Below are 17,603 nucleotides of genomic sequence, written 5' to 3' on the forward strand. Positions count from 1 at the left end.
TTGCTGATAGGATTTAAAGAAGGGTTATGGGTTGGAGAGATTATGTGGGTGGGCCTCAAATACAACCACATGTCTCTTTATAAGAGAGAGGCAGAGGGAGATTAGGCAGACACACAAAAATGGCAGTGTGACCATGGAGACAGAGATTGGAGTGATGCGGCCGCAAGCCACGGAAGGCCGGCAGCCACCAGAAGCTGGAAGAGGCTGGAACAATTCTCCCCTAGAGTACATCTCCGCTATAAGACGGAGCATGGCCCTCCTGACACCGGGTTTGGGCTCAGTGATACTGACTTCAGACTTCTGGCCTCCAGAACTGTGATAGAATAAACCTCTTGTTTTAAGTCACCTAGTTTGTGGTAATTTGTTAAAGAAGCTATAAGAAATAAATCTAAGAACTAACAAATTCTCCTTAATATTTAAGCCTATTTGAATCGGATATTTTGTTAATTGCAGCCATAAGCAGTCTAACTGATATACAGCCCCTCTCTCACCCTCCTCTGGTTTAGAGGTGAACTCTGCAGAAGGCCAAATCCCCACTGGGAGGTAGCCAGAGACCTTCCTGATTTTTAGCTGGAGAAACGGGGCTGGAGAGGAGGCAGCATCAGATGGTTCACAGACTCCAAGCAAAGGCATTATGGGAGTTTATTTACAGACAAGTCACAGCAACCAGGGCCCACAAGGGCTCAGGCCAGAAGACTCCAGATATACATACACATATAGGCCCAGCACCCAGCAGCACCAGAGCTGGCCCAGAGTCAGGCAGGGTCGAGAGCAGGAAAAGGAGAGGGCCCAAGTCCTTGCCAGACATCAGAGGTCACATGTCGTGGCCCCCAAGCCAGAGGAAGAAACTGCCTTCAGCTCTGAATCTTGGACGCCAAGGAGCACGAAGACAACCCCTCCTGTGTCCAGCCTGTACCCTCGATGCCAGGCCTCAGAACAGAAGCCCCAGCAGCAGCAGCTTGGGGCATGGAGGCACCGCAGGCGCCTCCAGACCTGTCCGGGAGCCGAGTGTGGAGCTGGTGTCCCAGGCCACGGCTGCCCATCACATGGGGGGCTCCCCCAGTTTGCTGGTGGCGCTCGTGATCCGCTTATTCTCCCGGAGGTTTCGGAGGCGGGCACTGAGACTGCTGATCTCTTCCACGTAGGCCTGGGGCACCCACCCCTTCTCACCATCTGCCAGGCGGACCCCCTCCAGCCAGCCTAAGAGCACACAGGCCGGGAGCAGCATCAGTGGCATCAAAGGAACACCAGGGCTAGGTCTGCAAGGGAACGCCTAGGCCCTGATGCAAGCCTCGTCTGCACCCCTGTGGCCGAGGCGACATCATCTCAGCATCTCCCAGCTTCAGGAAGGAGCATGCCTCTAGCAGACTTGTGGATGAAATTCTGACCTGTTTTTCCTGATATCCTCTGAGGAGGGATTTCCCACTCTCCCTCATCACTTACTCTCAATCCTACATTTTTGCAAGCAGGAAGTTCCTCCTCTTATCTAACTTGATTCTTGCATGCTGTGGCTGACCAACACTTGCATAACCTTTTCCTGTGAAGTCTTAGCTATCTAGCTACCTCCTGCCCACTGAAGCCCCATCAGGGAGGCCTTCCCAGGAGGCCCGTCTCACCATCACTGGTCCGGGTCCTCACTGCCAGGATGTCAGTCTTCTCCAAGGTCAGCTCATCTGGCTGCAGTGCCTTGTATGTCCTGACACACTGAACCTGGGGGCAGTCTGAAAGCCCAAGGGAGAGTGAGGGAGTCTCCAGGGGAGGATGGGGCAGGGTGAGGCAGGGAGAGGCAGTAGGAGGAAATAAGGGGTGGGAGGGTAGCCGCTGCTGCTGCTTTTCCTCTGCCCACCCTGGCCACTCCTCTCTCACCCTAAACACAAGCTCTAGGTGAATCCGTTCCTCTTGGCTTGGATTACTGCTTCTGTGCCCTGGGCTGTCATCTCCCCAGCTCAATTCAGTGTTTTGCTTCTGACCTCCAGGTCAATTCAACTGCCCCCAGACAGCCCCACAAACAGCCATGGTCCCTTCATAGGCCCCCTGATGCTACTTTGGTGTTCCCTCCAGTCCATCCTTCTCAACTGGGATTCAAGCTTCATCACTCCCCCATTTATCACCCTCCAGGGCTTCCCAGTTCTCTTAGAATAAAATCCAGAGTCCTTTCCAGAGTGTGCAGAGCCCTGCATGATTTGGGGTTGCCCCCTTGCTAACCCCCTCACCTGCCCTCATCTTCCCCCCTCCCCCTCGCTCATGAAGCCCAGCCACACTTGTTGCCCTGCTATTCCTGAAACACTCTAAGCTCCCTCTTGCCCCAGGGCCTTTGCACTGGCTGTTCCCCCTTCCAGGAATGATCTTCCCTGGATCTTTTCATGGTTCCCACCACCATCCTTCAAGGACCTTCCCTGACCACCTCTTTGGAGTGGGAAATTAACCCTCCAGCCCAAACAAGACCTTTAGCTCAAACCAGAGAATCTGCTCCAATCCGAGCCCTCAGCTCCTTCAACCACACTAGGTGGGCTGGGAATATCAGAAAAACCACAGGCCTTGGGGCCAGACCAGGCTGGAATCCCAGCTTTTTGACTGTGTGACCTTGGGCATGTTACCTAACATTACTGGACCTCAGTTTTCTCAGATATGAAAAATGGTTCTACTTAATAGGGCTGTCACGAGGATTAAATAAAATAAATGCGTATACAAAGCCCCCAGCACCCTGGCACATGGAAGATACCAGCTGGAAATGAGTTCCCTTCCTTCCTTCATTAGCTCAGCCCTAACACCCTGCTCAAAAACCTTCCAGAGCCACTTGGTCCCCACTGTATCAAGCTGCTCTCTGCACCCTGGCTTACCAGCCTCATTTCACACCTAGAGAAGCCTCTGTATTAACAGAGCAGATCCCTTGCCCTGCCGCCACCACCCGCACACCCCCACCGCTCTGGTGCCTGTCCTCTCTACCACTGATGCAAAGCTAGAGACAGACCTGGGTTCCAGTCCCAGGTCGGCCACTTACTAGATGAACTCGGACATGTCACTTTACCTCTCTGACTCTCTGTTTTCTAATTTGTAAAATGGGCTTCTGAGAGGACGAAATGGGAGGATGTAAAAGGCAACGTTATCTCCAGGGTGCTGCCTGTACGTGGAGGTTGGTCTGTCCTATGTCAATCCTGCCTGTCCTTCGAGGTTTCGCAGAGCTGCCCCTGACTGCCCCCAGCCAGCTGATCTCTCCCCCCCCGCCCCCGATGGCCACATGGCACCCAGGACTGGAGGAAACGGGAGAGCAAGGAGGTACCCAGCCGAGGGAATGTGGCCCTAGGAGGGGAAGGTAGCATCGGTTACCTTCCCCCTCACTCATGACCTCCTTGTCCTCCTGGGGGCTGGAGGGACACATGGCTGAGATCCATCGCTGCTTCTCACTTCTGTGGAGAGGGAGGCTGAGTTGTCACAACATGCAAACTGCAGTCTCCCAGAGCCAGGGTGGTGAAACCAGGGCTGGGAGAACTGGGTATGATGTCCAGACCTGGAACCAAGGCCATGTCCTCTCTACCCCAGAGTCCCCCACAGCACTGTTCCCAAGCTGGTGCCCCATCCAGCTCTGAGCATAAGAACAGAACTGGTCCAGAACACCCTGGGTGCCAGCTCTGCCCATGTCCAGCCTTATGCCACCATCCTGAAGCCAGAGATAAAGGGCCTTGTGCCTACCTGAGGGGTCCCCTCTCCCCATACCCAGGCCCACTCACTCCGTCCGGGCCCTCAGCAGGAACTGGTGCTTTGCATGTTGCCCGTGGAGGAGTTGAAGGAGGAACACGTGGCCAGGGATGCCCTGGAGCTTCAGGCTCAGGTCCTTCACCTGCAGCTCGGCCATCTTGGCGTGGACAAAAACGGCAAACTTGCCCAGTCTGCAGGACCAGAGGAGGCCAGGTCAGCCTGGCCCATGCGCAGGCTCCCAGCTACCCCACCCACTGGCAGGGAGGAGAAGGGGTCATTGGTCCCTCTAGGACCCCCTTAAGGGAACTTGGCTGCACAGGGCATTGCCCCCCAGCAGCCAGCAAAGCCCCTAAAGGGAATCCAGAGCTCCATTCCCACTGGCTCACTGACAGAGGTGGAAGGTATTGGAGACCAGTCCCTGACCCCCAGGCACGCTTTCTACTTCTCTCTGAATCTCTCCCCAGAGCCCCTGTTTCAAAGAGCCAACTGGGCTGTTCCTCTAATGGGCTGTTTCATGTCTGACTCTGACTGGTATAGAAGCTGAATTTTGTCTCTTATTTGCCACTGTATCCCAGTGCCCAACATGGCCAGGCCCGCTGTTTGGGTCTGATAGGTCCTTATGGGAAGGATAGGTAGGTGGGGAGAGGATGTTCCATAGGTTCCTTCATCTCAACCCATCTAAATAAAACCATTATCTCCCACTTCAAACCAAGTCCCTTCATTGTCTCCAATTCAGTGAAGGATGCCACCAAGTTGCCCAAGAGGAAACTCAGTCCTCGTTCTCAGCTCTATCCTCCCTCTCCCTCACACCCAAACAGCAGCTATATCCTATCTGTCTGTCTCCTTATTGTCCCCAGGATTCACTTGTTCCCAAGCCCCCTACCACTTCTGGAGCATCTACTCTCATCTGAGCAATTACCAGAGCTTCCTGTCTCTTCCTGTTCCCCTTCCAGACCATTCTCCAAATTGGCCAGGAGTAAAGTGTCACTCCTCTGCTTAACTCTCCATGCTCCCTACTGCCCTCACAAAGTGGAACCTCTCTGCCATGACTTTTAATATCCCAGCTTCCCTCTCCTGCCCTTCCCCTCTACAAATCCAACCATATCAGGCTTCATCATCTCTCAAACACATTCTGCTCTTATACTCTTCTGTGACTTAGCTATATCCCTTCAAACTCCTCTACCTGGAAAACTCCTACTTATTCTTCAAAACCCAAATCAAATGTCCCTTCCTCTCTGAAGCTTATACTGATTCTCATCCCAAATCAGGGGATATTACAGTACAGTTTACCCTTCCATCAAAACTTTGAACAGATGGTTACTAGGATGTATTTTCATTGATCTGAGAGCTCCTGTGAACAGAGAATAAGTCTCATTCATCATGTCACCAGCACCCTTTGGACAGCCCAGGATAGAACAAAGACTCAGTGATGCTTTATTGAATGAACAAATAAATCAGAAATGAGCTCTTTCCATAGCATAAGATGTCCATCCTTCATCCCATCCAGCCTTAAGTCTTACTTCATTCAAGAAGTCTTCTCCCTCATTCTAAACTTATAATAAGCACAGCTAATACTGAGTGAGTGTCAGTATGTGCCAGGCACTGTGCTAAACTCTTCATGTGTTATTATCACATTGAATCTCCCTACATGGTAGTCTCTATTTCCTAGATGGAAGACAGGATAGTACAGTAGTTAAGAGCTGGGATGTGGCATCCGACAGACCAGGCCTCCTCCCAGCTCCTGCACTTACTAGCTCCATGATGTTGAGAATAACAAGGGAGCCTACTTCCCAGGAAGATGTTTAGAGGACTAAAGGGAACAACCCACATAGCATGCCTGGCACAGAACTGGTGCTCAGTAAACGTTGGTGATTATCATTATGACTCAGGGAAGAGCTAGAACTCTAGGGCTGTGCTTCCTAATCTCTGCTCCAACTGGCTTAAGCTCAGAGCAGCTTCAAGTCCTCTGCACATAGTCCAACCCTGGTTTCAGGTTCAGAAGATGAACTTGCCTGATCTTTGCCTTTCTTGGGGGAGCCTCCAAGGCTCAGGGCGCCATGGCAGCACAGCCTGACACAGGTGAGGGCTCCTGGGCCCAGTGATAGGTTGTGAGCCCAGTGGTGGGGAAGAAGGGAACCCCACCTCAATCTACCTCCCGCCCCACCACCCCAACTCACTCCTTCCGCCGAGAGAGCAGCAGGCAGTCGTTGAAGAGGTGCAGGTAGACCGCCTTGCTGGACAGCTTCAGCTTGGCAGGGGGTGCTGCAGGCAGTGGTGCCAGCTCCACCAGCTCCCCGTGCCGAACCAGCCAGCGGGCCTGAGAGATCAGCGGGAAGATCTGGGAGGATGGAGGAGGCAAGGGGGAGTACACATCAGGCCAGGGGCAGCAGGGAAGGGAGCACAGGGCAGGGGATGGGAGGGTGTGGACACTGAAGAACTGGCCTGCAGCCCCCAGGGAAGGAGGTGACAAGAGATGCCCCTTCGTGCACCCCATCTCCCAGCTCAGGGTATGCACCTTGCCCTCAAAGTGGATCTTCTTGCTAAGGTGGATGAGCTCCTCTGTCCTCTTCATGGACTGCACACTAGCGTTGCACTCCTGCACCAGCTGGGGAGGCCATAGGTGGGTAACCTGCAGCACCCCTGTAGCCCTCAACCCTGGCTCCCCTGGCCCAGCCTCAGGCTCCCACCTAGGGACCAGAGACACTGAAGGCTGGAGCTCCTCTAGAGACACTCAGGGGTTTGGGGGAGGCCCTTGGGAGCCAGACATCCCCTGCCCCACCGAGCTCACCTCCTTGAGTGCATTGAAAGCCTTGGTGGCCATGTCTTCATCTTCAGAGCCCTGTGTTGTCCGCTTCAGGATGTTCTAGAGGGTGGGGTCAGTGCAATGAGGCAGTCTGTGACCTCCCCCAGTGACACTGCCTAGCCCTGGGTGCCCAGAAAAGGCTGTGGGGGGCACATCAGCATTTCCCCCACCCAGCCCTCATCACAGCCTGGTGCCCTCCGGGTACCTCCACCAGCATCTTGAGGCGTGTGATCCTCTGAAACGGCAGGATGAGGAAGGAGGTAAGGGGCAGGCGTTGGCACACGGGGGATTCCTCCAGGCGAGCCAGGATGCTGGGGAACTTGGGGTTCTCCAGGCTGGAGAATGGGGAGAGTCTGCGATCACAGGTAAACCTGAACCCCTGGGATCCATGACTCCAGCCACCCATTGGTTCTTCAGATGCCTTCTCAGCACACCCTTCCTGTCCTTTGGGGTTGAGTCTAGCCTTATCCTGGTCACAGAGCCCTTTTCCAGTACCCCTCCCCTCCCGGGTCACCCCTCCCCACCCAATCCTCTGTACCTATTGCTGCCTGAGACTCTCTCTATCCTCCCCCACCTCCCCTTTCAGAGCCCCCAGCCCTACAGCAGGCGCTGGTAGGTGCGCTCCTGATAGGCCTGGTTGGTGACATAGGGCAGGTAGACGCGACGGAAGGCCGGGCAGTGGTACAACACAACATCACACACACTGAAGCGCAGGACATCTGCCTCCAGCCGCTGCTCCAGGTCCTGTAGGAACCTGAAAGGTCAGCTGGGGGTCAGGGCCAGGACCCGGATAAGACCTCAGACCTGGGGGCCCAGTCAGTTGCAGGCTCGGTCCCTGACCCCAGCGAGGACAGACCACTCCCTCACCTCTCACTGGTGCTCTTGACCTCGGGCAGTTTGGAGAACAGCCACTGCTTGTCCTGGGCCCCCAGGCACTCATTCAGCTCAGCTGAGCCTAAGAAGTGGCCCACGGCCACCGACAGGCTGTGAATGTATGAGGCCTCCGACGTGATCAGCTCAAACTTGGCCTGAGCGAGGGCGGACGCAGGGTTGAAAAGCCCACACCAGCCTGAACGCCCTTGCCTCGCTCACCACGCGCATCCCAAGCCCTGGACACCACCTCCTTTGACACAGCTGCATTCCCGTGTCTCCTCCCCTTCTCTAGCCCCTCCCCTAACCTGGTGCCAGGCAGGGATCTGGGACCCGCCTCCTGATGCTTGCAATTGTCAAACCCAGTTTGCGTCCCCAGCTCCGCCCATCTGGCCGAGCCCTAGCCTTCTGAAGACCCTGCCCCTTCAGTGGCGCGTCCTTCCATTAGTCCCGCCCCCCTGCCGACTCCGCCTCTGCCCTTGGCCCCACCTAGTCCCGGGCACACCTTACGTTTTGCGCTCTGGATGGCTCCCCTCTCGGTCCCTGCCCTATGGTAGGCCTCGCCCCTTGGCCCCGCCCCTGACACCGCCCCTCCATCGAGCTTCCCCTCTCGCCTTTGGCTCCACGGCTCCTGCGTCCTAGCACGAGGCCAGCCCCACCTTGTCAGGTCCTAGACTCACCTTCCTCATTGACAGTTCCTCTTTTATGGCCCCGCCTTCCCCGCTGGGTTTCATGCCCACCTGCAGTTTGCAGGCCAGCTGGCTGGGTACCCCCGTGGCCCGCGTTCCTCAAAGTCCACCTACTGCTGGACTTTGCCAACCACCTACTGCTGACCCCGCCCCTTCTATGCACCTCCCACTGTGGGCCCCAGGACCACCTCGCTCCGCGGGCAGCCCCGCCGGCCCCACCCCGCGGGGTCCCGCGCCCACCTCCTGCAGTTTGCAGTCGCGCAGACTCAGCGTAGCCAGGACGCCGCTGCCGCGCACGTCGGGGATGTCCTGCCACAGCGAGAAGGTGGAGCCTCGCGCCGAACGCTGGGCCCGGAAGGAGCTGCTCGGGGAGAGGTTGGCACGCGGCGGTCCGGGCCCCTCCTCCGCGCCCTCCGCCTCTTCTCCAGGGCCCTCCTCCTCGCGCTGCTGCCGCCGCAGTTCGCGGGCGCTGGCCACGTCGCTGTATTCCTGGTAGAGGACGGCTGGGCGGGGAGAGGGGCGAAGGAGGACCGTGGGGCTCCTGCCGGCCTGGCCCGGCTCCTCCCTGGCTTCCCCCTCCCACCCCGTCTCACCCAAGGGCCCGCCTCACTTAACTAGCCATTTCAACGGTTCGTATAGCGGGACACAGTGAATTCATTCATTCACTCACTCATTCTACAAACACTGCTTGAGTACCAACTGTATGCTAGCCCCTGTGCTGGATACTGAGAGTTCAGTTCTCTCCCTCTCACAAAATCCCTACCTCTCAACTCTCCAAATCCCAGCTTCCCAGGACCCCCAAGCCCCCAACCCCTTCCTCCATGATCACGTTCCACGTCCCACGTACAGTTAAGGAGGAACCGTGACTGGCGCCGCTCGCTGGCGCTCCTGGAACCCAGAGCCGGCTCTTCCTGCGCATCCAGCCTAGGAAAGGAAGTGTCGGGGCCCTTCTTCGCCGGTACCCGGCCTTGGACCCGAGCCCGGAGTGGGAAGTAGTACCTGGGCTCGGGCCAGCTGCCATGGCCCCTGCTCAGGTCAACAGGGGCTGACATCGCCATAGCGTCCACCCTCATCTCTATACTGCGCGACTCCATTGCAGACGCTTTCCCTGGAGAGGGCAAGAGCTGAGAGAGGGTGGCCCCAGGAGTGGTGCTGGGCACTGGGGCACCACACTCCAGTTAACCAGCCCCCAATCTCAGGTATCCAGTGAATGTGAGCTGTGCCCCACCCCACATCTGGCTCTTGGGCTGCTCTTAGGGCCCAGGGGAGGAGCTGGTACCTTCCTGGGCAACTCCAGTGCCTGACCCTGGAGTCAGTGCCTTGGCTGCAGAATTCCGCCCCAGGCGCAGGGAAGAGTGCAGCCGAGTCATCAGCTCAGAGGCTGAGAAGCGCCTCCGCTCAGGCCCCTCGAGGCCCACTCGGGTGGACCCAGGCATTTCCAGCGGCCCAGGCTCCTCTGTGCTCAGTGCCTGCTCTGTCACCCGGCTAGGCTCCAGGAAGACAGGATGGGCCTCGGGGCTCACAAGGGCCTCTTCACGCTGGTACACCCGCATCTTGCGCCCTGCAAGCGGCGGGGTGAGAGCAGAGGTTGGCATCCAGTGGGTCTCTCCCCACCTTCTCCCTGCAGCTGCTCTATGGCCCTGAGCATCTGGGGGACATGCCCAAGAGAATGGCCAATGTTTTTGCCAGGATCTTTCTCCAGAGTAATGGGATCAACAAGAGGGGTAGAGAGAAAGCACCGTGCCTGACTGCCTGACTGCCTGACTGCCTGACTGCCTGACTGCCTGACTGCCTGACTGCAGTGGGCAAAGGGCCAAGGAGCCCAGGATAGCCACTCACTTTGTAACCTCAGACAAATCACTTGCCTTCCCTGAGCCCCAGCTCCCTTATTGCTAAAATCTATCACTTGTCCTGCCTATTTGGGGAACTCTGGGGCTTAAAAGTCCTAAAAGAGCCACCCAGGCTCTCCCCTATCTGCCCCACTAGGCTACCACTCCCCCACCCAGAGTGACTCACAGGCTGACTTCTTCTCTGAGCCATGGCTGGCCCGGCGCTGTGGCTGTGGGTGCTGGGAAATCCAGGGTCCCTCTGGAGCTGGGGCCTGGGCACTAGGACAGTGTGGCCAGCTGCCAGCCCTGCTGGGCCGCATTCCCGCACTGGCAGAGATCTCAGTGTCTGGGCCTCCTGGGGATGATGGCCATAGCAGCCCTTGGAGAGGAGCAGGGGTCCCCAGGGACCAGCAGCTGCCAGGCGCCTGCAGCTCCTCTGGAGCGACGAGGAAGAGATCCAGACACACAGGACTTGGGGGCTGCAGGGTGGGCAACTGTACAAAGGACAGACTTTCCTGCTGGCACACAGCTACTGGGTAGTGGGCAGTGCCAGGTGGCCCAGCCAGATGGGACTGGAGGGTGGCAGGTGGCCCACAGTCCATTCCTCTGTTGCTCTGCCACCCACCTGGGCCTGCAGAGGAGAAGGCATCAGAGCAAGACACAGGGTAACAGGGCGGGCCAGCAAGCCACCATGTCCTGGAGGCCTGGACAAACCCTTGTGTACACATGTGTACACACATCTGTATAAGCACTCTCACACCTAATTATATAGTAAAAGCTAAGGCTTACTTGGCATTTACTGAATGACAGGCCAAGTACTTTCTACATATTATTTCATTTAATCCTCACAATAACCCTGAACTGATACTATTACTAGCCTCATTTTATGGTGAGGAAAATGAGGCACAGCAATTGTTATTTGATAAATGGTGGAGCCAGGATTTAAACCCAGGCAGTCTAGCTTCTGAATCGGTGCTTTTAGGCACCTTGCACATTTCCTAACTCTCACTGGGACATGGGATCCGACACAAACTGTCACACAAACTCCTGTCTGTCCACACTCATGCACACACATTTTCTCCCGAGCACACACATTGACACACACACTTTCACAGATACACTCAGACATTTCAAATTCATAGGCTCATACATTTGCACACTTTTTTACAGAAGTCCATATATTCACTCGGATTTCACACACACATGCTGACCCACCAGGTAGTCACCTATCCACTCAAGCTTTCTCACACTGCTGTTCCATTCACACTCACACACCCTGCTGCAGATACAAACACACAGACCCAGAAGTCCTTGCTTTGGTGTTATCCAACCTCCCTTCCCAGGCCCGGAGTTGCAGCCTTTAGCCCTGAGTGGTGCCCACACCCATGCCAAGCTGGCTGGGAGAGTCACAGACTGGCAGGCGGGCCACCACCCAGATCAGACTGGGTCATCCCAGGAGAAGGGCAGGAAAGTGCCCCAGCCCCCCAGCTTGGGGTGAAGAGGGGTTCTTCCCTACCCTAGCTCCCAGCCCCAGGATTGGGCCAGGCTGAACGGGCCTTCTCTGGGCAGTAAATCATCCCCAGGGAGGCTGCTGGAGCCTCAGGACAGACCTAATGATCAGAGGTCTGAGCCCCCCAGCCCTTGCCCCGTGGCCCTTCGCAGGCTGCCCTCCCGCAGCCCCTCACCTCTCCAGCCAAGGCCTGCTGCTGATGTTGTTCGGCTGCTCCGGCAGGGGAAGCCCTCTCTCTGCCCAGCTGGCTGGGGGAGATCCCACCCAGACAAAGAGTTTGATTCATCAAACCCTGTGGTGAGGCAAGCGGGGAGGGAGGGAGGGAACAGGGAGCGGGCTGGGCGGGGGCCTACCCTAGCCTGGCCTCGCTGTGGGCAGGCTGGGCAGCAAGGACCCCCCCAGAGGCCCCCTCAGGCCAAAGGGGTAGTGCCCAGCCTGGCAGGGCCAGGATACCCAGGAGACAGAGACGGAGAGACTGAGGGATTGGGACTTGGAGAACACAGACCTTTTAGACAGCAACCCAGAAACCGAGACCCTAAAACACTCAAAACCAGAAAACCACAGATGCTGAGACATTCAGGGATCCAGAGATGGAGACAGAGAGACAGAGACAATGAAAATTTCAGACAGACTAGATACTCAGAGACAGATGTGAAGCCCAGAAAAACTCGGGGAGACAGATGGGCAAATGTTTCATGCCCTGGGGGGTTTCCAGTCTCGTGTGGAAGCCAAAAATGAAAACAGTTACAATCCAGGTTGGCAAGAGCCAACCCAGAGGAAACTTCAGAGTAGGGTGCTGGGCTCATCTTGATCCAGGCATTCCAGGAAAGCTTCCTGGAGGAAGTAATAGCTAACTGTTCTGGCTGAAAACCCAGGGACTCAGTGCACAGAGAGAAAGACAAAACTTTGGTATGAGAGAAACAGTAACAGTATCAATGACCCTGGGAGAGTGGGAAGGAGGGGAGGACCCAGTAGGGGACAACTGGATCTGTGACTGGGCCCCACTGTGCACAGCCCCTCAACCTGCTTTCCCCCAGCTCTCTTCATCCCCTGCCTGGAGTGAGGGTGGGGTGGCTGTTCCTAAGGAACAGTTCCTCCTCCAGGCCCTCCCCACAGGAAGCAAGTCTCTCAGTTTCCTCATCTGGTAAATAAGATAGTCATGCCAACACTAATATGAAAATTAACAATAATGCATATAAAGCACCTAGCACATAGTGGGAGCTTTGTAGTTGATAATCATTCTTTTGAGGATTATTAGTCTTTCTGTTGTTGAGGGATGGCTTGGGCCATCACATGGATAGGGAAACTGAGGCAGTGACAGTGAGACACACCCTATTTTGTAGAAGCATGTGGCAGGAGACACAGGGGACCACTGCCCAGCAGACAGGTCTCTTTCTCTGCCAGAATCAAGTCCTTAACACAGGAGTCCCCCTTGCATCTGTGGGTCCACATGTGGCAGAATATACACATACCTCTGCTCCTTTGTATTCTGGGAGATTCTCTCCACTTGGGTTCTGGAAGCCCCTGGAGGGTGAGGAAGAACCCCTCACCCTTGTCAACTGCAGGGAGAAATGAGCAAAACATGGGACCCTTGGGGCAGGAGCACCCACTGTTAAAGTCTCAGAGGAGAAGGCTATGTAAATGGAGGGGGGTGTGTAAGGCTTCTGGTGGGGGTGGGGGGGTGGGGAGGGACAGGCTGGAGGCTGGTCCCTAGGGAGGAAGTCAGGAGGGAGTCAGCCTCCACCTCTGTCCTGGCCAAGGGGCAATGGGAATGACCCATCTAGCTGGGATGCCAGCTCTGTGGCCTTCCATGGATGTGATCCACTCAACCTCAATGCTGGGGACCAAGGAGAGGGCAGAACTATGTTCATAGTGTTTATAGCTTATCTCTGCTAGGCAAAAAATAAGAAGAAAAAGAATCTCCGGAAGAGACTAGCCCCAGGTAACAGGGACATTACCTGCCCAAGATATGAACACAGGATACTATAGTGCCCACTAGGCAAGGGTCATTCTGGAACCCACAGGGGAAAACCCCTGCCAACGTTCAAGGCCCTGTGTTGACACTGATCAACTGTGTGGTCTTAGGCAAATCATAGCCTATGCCTGGGCCTGAGTGTCCCCATCTGTAGGACCCCAGCCACCACATCTAGGAAACCTGTGTCATCACAAATGTCTCTGCAGGCTGAGAAGGATGGGCAGGGCCAAGGAGGGTCCCTGTTAATCACATGGACAATGGGCCCATTTGGCAAGGCTGGCAGAGAGAGTCCTGGCCACTACCACAGTCTGGAGAAAGAGGCTCTGGCCTCCTATACCCAGCTTTTCCCTGCCCCCTCCCTGGTACCCCTTGCCCTGCTGCTCAGAGGAGTAGGGCCAGGGCAGGGCCCCTCTTCTCCATAACCAACAAGGCCAAGTGGGAGATCATGGCTGGAAAGTGGATCCAGGCCAAGAAGGTTGTGGAGCCCCAAGAGGCCGTAAGTGTGTGGGGATCAGGATAAGAGGCCAGGCAGGCAGCACAAAGGACTCATTTGGGAAAACTGGCGGGAGGAGGATGGGGTTGCTGGCAGCCAGGTGGGCCCTACCTCAGCCAGGGAGCTCCGTCCAGCCTCCAGCACGTCCAGGGCTCCAGGCCACCCTGGGGGCTCTGGGGTTGCAGCCAGGTCCTCAGGGGGCGATGTCAGCATGGCCCTTGAGCCAGGCAATGCAAGCTCCCAGGTATTGTGTGGGGCAGGGAGAGGGGAGGCAAGGGCGGAGGGAACCTCGCAGGCAGGCAGGCGGCTGTCTCAACGTGCCTGCTCCCCGCCCCCCTTCCCCAGAACCGGTTTGGCCAGTCTGAGGCACAAGAGGGGGGCTGGAACAATGGGAGTCCTATGCCCAGGAGAGGCTCTGAAGGACCCCAGACTAACATCTTAAAGATGGAAGAGGCACTGCTTTTCCTCCCAGGGGACAGGTCACCCATCTTCTGGAGCTTCCCAAATGTGAAACGTCCGCAGGGGGCTTCTTGGGGCTGGGGAGCATCCTGGGACCTTTGCAGAGAAACTCCCATGCCTTAGACTTCTCAGGGACCCTGAGGACTCTGTAGTGTACTGACTCTCTCAGAGTGGGCTACAGCATCTATAAAATGGGAACACTTGTCTCTATGGTTGGGAGACGAAAATTGTGGAAGTCTGTGATGTGACCATCTGGCACCATCCTGGTCACCCTTGCAGCATCCCAGTTCCTCATGAACCATCCATCCTCCCTTGCTGCCTATAATGACCCACCTCACCACCTCCAGCAGCCTCCTCCACCAGACTTCCCAGGCTCTAGCCCACACTGAATGAACCCTCAAAAAACCAATTCAAATAGCCCAAGTAGAACCAGCCTTTAGTAAGGAGGGCCTACTCTGTACCTGGCATGCAATCTTCACAAACCTGAGAAAGTTGGGAAGTTGCTTTCTCCCTAATACTACCTGCCATTTATATGAGCACTTGGTAATTGCCAGGCACTTAATACAAGTATGTATACAAATACTAATACTCATGTTGCTAATAATTCTAATTGTACACTGACTATGTGCCGGCCACCCTTCTGAGCACTTCACATCTATTTATTCATTTAATCTCCACCGCAACCTTAGAAGATAGATACTGTTATTTCTCCCACTTAATCAAATGAGGAAAGGAGGCTTGCACAGGTTAAGCACATTATCCCATTTAAATCTCCCATCAGCTCTATGAAATCCCTATCTCACAGATAATGACATTGAACTTGCCCAAGGTCACACAGCAAATAAAAGTCAAAACTAATATTCAAACCCAGGTCTGTCTGACTCCACCACCAATTTGTGTCCTTAACCACTGCCCAGTACTGCTTCACTGGGCTTTAGGAAGGATCTGGTGAAAAGTGTGTGAAAATCCATTGGGAAGTATCTCAGCTGATCTAGCTAAGCTCTTTTATTGTTATTTACACACTATAGGCTTTGATTAGCACATGGGATAAGAGGTCCACACCCAGACACTAATGAACTCTCCCTACCAAATGGTGACCACTCGGTTCAGAGTGGTTAGGTCCCTTCACTCCTTCATGTCTACTTTGGCCCCTCAGAGCATCATCATGTAATGAGAAGACACTGCACAGAGTGAGTGGGGACCAGGTGTCCATGGAGAGATGTCACAATGGGGCACAAAGAGAGGTTTATTGTCAGCACCGCACATAGAGCAGGAGACTGGGAACATGGAGAGGCAAGGCAGGACTAGGGGTCTTCAGAGAACCCTAACCCTCTCATCCCAGCTCCCAGGCAACCTTGAGGCCGCTGGCCAAGGTACTGCCCAGACCCCTGGCTGGAAGCAGAGGACCCCAATGAAGGAAGCATCTTGGGGGAACTAGCGTCGTGGAAGGGCAGTCTCTCCTCACTCGCCTCTACGTCCTGGGCTCCAGGGACAGCGCCCCTGCTGCAGCAAACAGAAAGCATGGCTAGGTTAAGCTGAGCAGGAGGACCCTCCAGAGCAGAAACTACTCTGGTGGAAATAATTTAAAAGAAAGGGCGTGACAAGGACGGGTGAAGGGCGGGGCCAAGTGGAAATTAGAGGGCATCTGGCCAATCCTCCCTCTGGGCGAGGCCGAACGAAGGGCGGAGCAAGAAAGTTGAGCTTAGCCCTGAGGGCGGTTAGAGGGGCGTGGTCATACGGGATGGGGCCAGGGTCCGCGGGCAGCGCTGACCGAAAGCAGTGCCACCCGGTTGTCTGCCAGTGCCAGCTTGGCCAGGTAGCGCCCGCGCTTGATCTTGGTAGCCAGGATGGCTGGCACGTCGGGCACGAGCCAGACGATGAGGCTCAGGAAGAACACCACGTGCTGGGGAGAAGGGAGGCCAAAGAGAACGATTGCCTTAACAGTCTTAATTTGTGGAGCGTTTACTAAATGCAAGACACTATTCTGAGGATTTCCGGGTATTCATTCACTTAATCCTCACAATAACTCTAGGAGGTGAGTAGATTACTTCTCCTGTTCTACCTGTAAAGAAACTGAAGCATAAAGAGGTTGTCATTTGCCGAAAGACACAGAGGTATAGTTCGAACCCCTTAACCTTAGGGACCCTGTTAGAGTCAGGGCTAGAGAAAGAAGATCTTAAGCAAAGCTGGAAGGGGCATGCTTCCTCTCCTTCCTCCAGGACTGCTGCCAAGAGATAATATTAGTATAGTCATGACATTAATTCACTGAGCACCTACTATGCTGTGCAGATGCTTGCCACTGAATCTTCCTAGCGACCCAATGAAGTAGATCCTATTCTGTAATATACCCCATTTACAGCCATTCGGCGGCACAGCCTGAACTTGGACCCTGGTCTGTTCAACGCACAGTTGGCTGAGCCTACCTCGAAGACGATGATGAAGCCCAGACGCACAGCCAGCAGCTTCCTTCCAGTAGAAGAGGATGAGATTCCCCTGCGTGTCGCGAAAGGCCTTGTGCCTGGGAGCAAAGGGCGTGGGGTGCCGCGAGGCTCTCGACTCCGCGCCTGGCACTCTCGCGCCTCCTCGCCCTAGAGCCTGGCCCTGCCCGGTTAGCACATATCCTGAACTAGCTCTACCCTCTAGTCAGCCCCTCAGACTCAGCTTCCTGCCCTCCCACTTAGGCCCCGCCCCACCCCTCCCACAGGATCCCGCCCCGCCTCTAGATTCAGCACCCCGCCCCCAGCCAGGCCAGCGGGTCCACGGGCTTAGGGCCCCGCCCCTCCCAGGCAGGCCCCGCCCCTCCGCGCTCCGCCCCGCGCCCGGTGGTGCTCCCGCCTGCAGGGTGTGTGGTTGCCCTGGGCGAGGTAAGCGGGAGGTGCGGGCGCCAGTGCGAAGCTGATGTGGCCACGCAGCTGGCTGTGGTGTTCGTACTGGTACAGGGGACGAGGCGGGAAGTCCGAGGTGAAAGGAATGAGGAAAGCCTGCAGAGGGGCTTCAGGGCCTAAACTCCTAACTCATCCCAACCTGAGTCCAAACCCACTCCCGCAGACAGAATGAGCCTGCACCCCAGGATTCTAGCTCTCTGCCTCTATTTCCCAATCTTTGACCCTGATTTCCAGCCTCAGCCCCCGTTTCCCTCTTCCTAGTCTCTGATCTTCATTTCCCCTGACCCTGTATTCCCCTTCTTTGCCCTAGGCTCACATTCACAATAATGGAAAAGTGGGCCTTGGCTTCAAGCAGGGGCAGCAAGATCCCAACGCCCTGTGCCCGCTCAGCCAC

The 17,603-nt window shown here is 55.8% G+C and overlaps 1 protein-coding gene across 7 annotated transcripts; it reads right to left on the bottom strand.

Moving 5' to 3' along the window:
- Window positions 1-625: 625 nt before the first annotated feature.
- Window positions 626-17,000, bottom strand: ARHGEF19 (Rho guanine nucleotide exchange factor 19). 7 transcript variants are annotated; one of them, XM_032495275.1, is made up of 20 exons: window positions 16,748-16,999; window positions 16,096-16,227; window positions 13,977-15,827; window positions 12,870-12,956; window positions 11,573-11,645; window positions 10,075-10,518; window positions 9,338-9,619; window positions 9,058-9,166; window positions 8,906-8,982; window positions 8,299-8,561; window positions 7,367-7,527; window positions 7,101-7,253; window positions 6,705-6,834; window positions 6,485-6,559; window positions 6,212-6,301; window positions 5,874-6,034; window positions 3,729-3,887; window positions 3,328-3,407; window positions 1,617-1,721; window positions 626-1,200 (listed from the first exon to the last, which is right to left on the bottom strand). In XM_032495275.1, exons 3-20 carry the CDS (start codon window positions 14,076-14,078, stop codon window positions 1,043-1,045), a joined length of 2,709 nt encoding a protein of 902 aa, XP_032351166.1. In that variant the 5' UTR covers window positions 14,079-15,827; window positions 16,096-16,227; window positions 16,748-16,999; the 3' UTR covers window positions 626-1,042. The 7 variants fall into 7 exon arrangements, with proteins under 7 accessions (XP_032351166.1, XP_032351165.1, XP_032351168.1 ...); XM_032495274.1 differs by having other exon boundaries at window positions 8,906-9,166; window positions 16,748-17,000; XM_032495277.1 differs by lacking the exons at window positions 13,977-15,827; window positions 16,096-16,227 and having other exon boundaries at window positions 8,906-9,166; window positions 16,748-17,000.
- Between the last annotated feature and the right edge of the window lie 603 nt (window positions 17,001-17,603).

Source organism: Camelus ferus, chromosome 13 (assembly GCF_009834535.1).
Source record: "Camelus ferus isolate YT-003-E chromosome 13, BCGSAC_Cfer_1.0, whole genome shotgun sequence".
Taxonomy (NCBI): Eukaryota; Metazoa; Chordata; class Mammalia; order Artiodactyla; family Camelidae; genus Camelus; species Camelus ferus.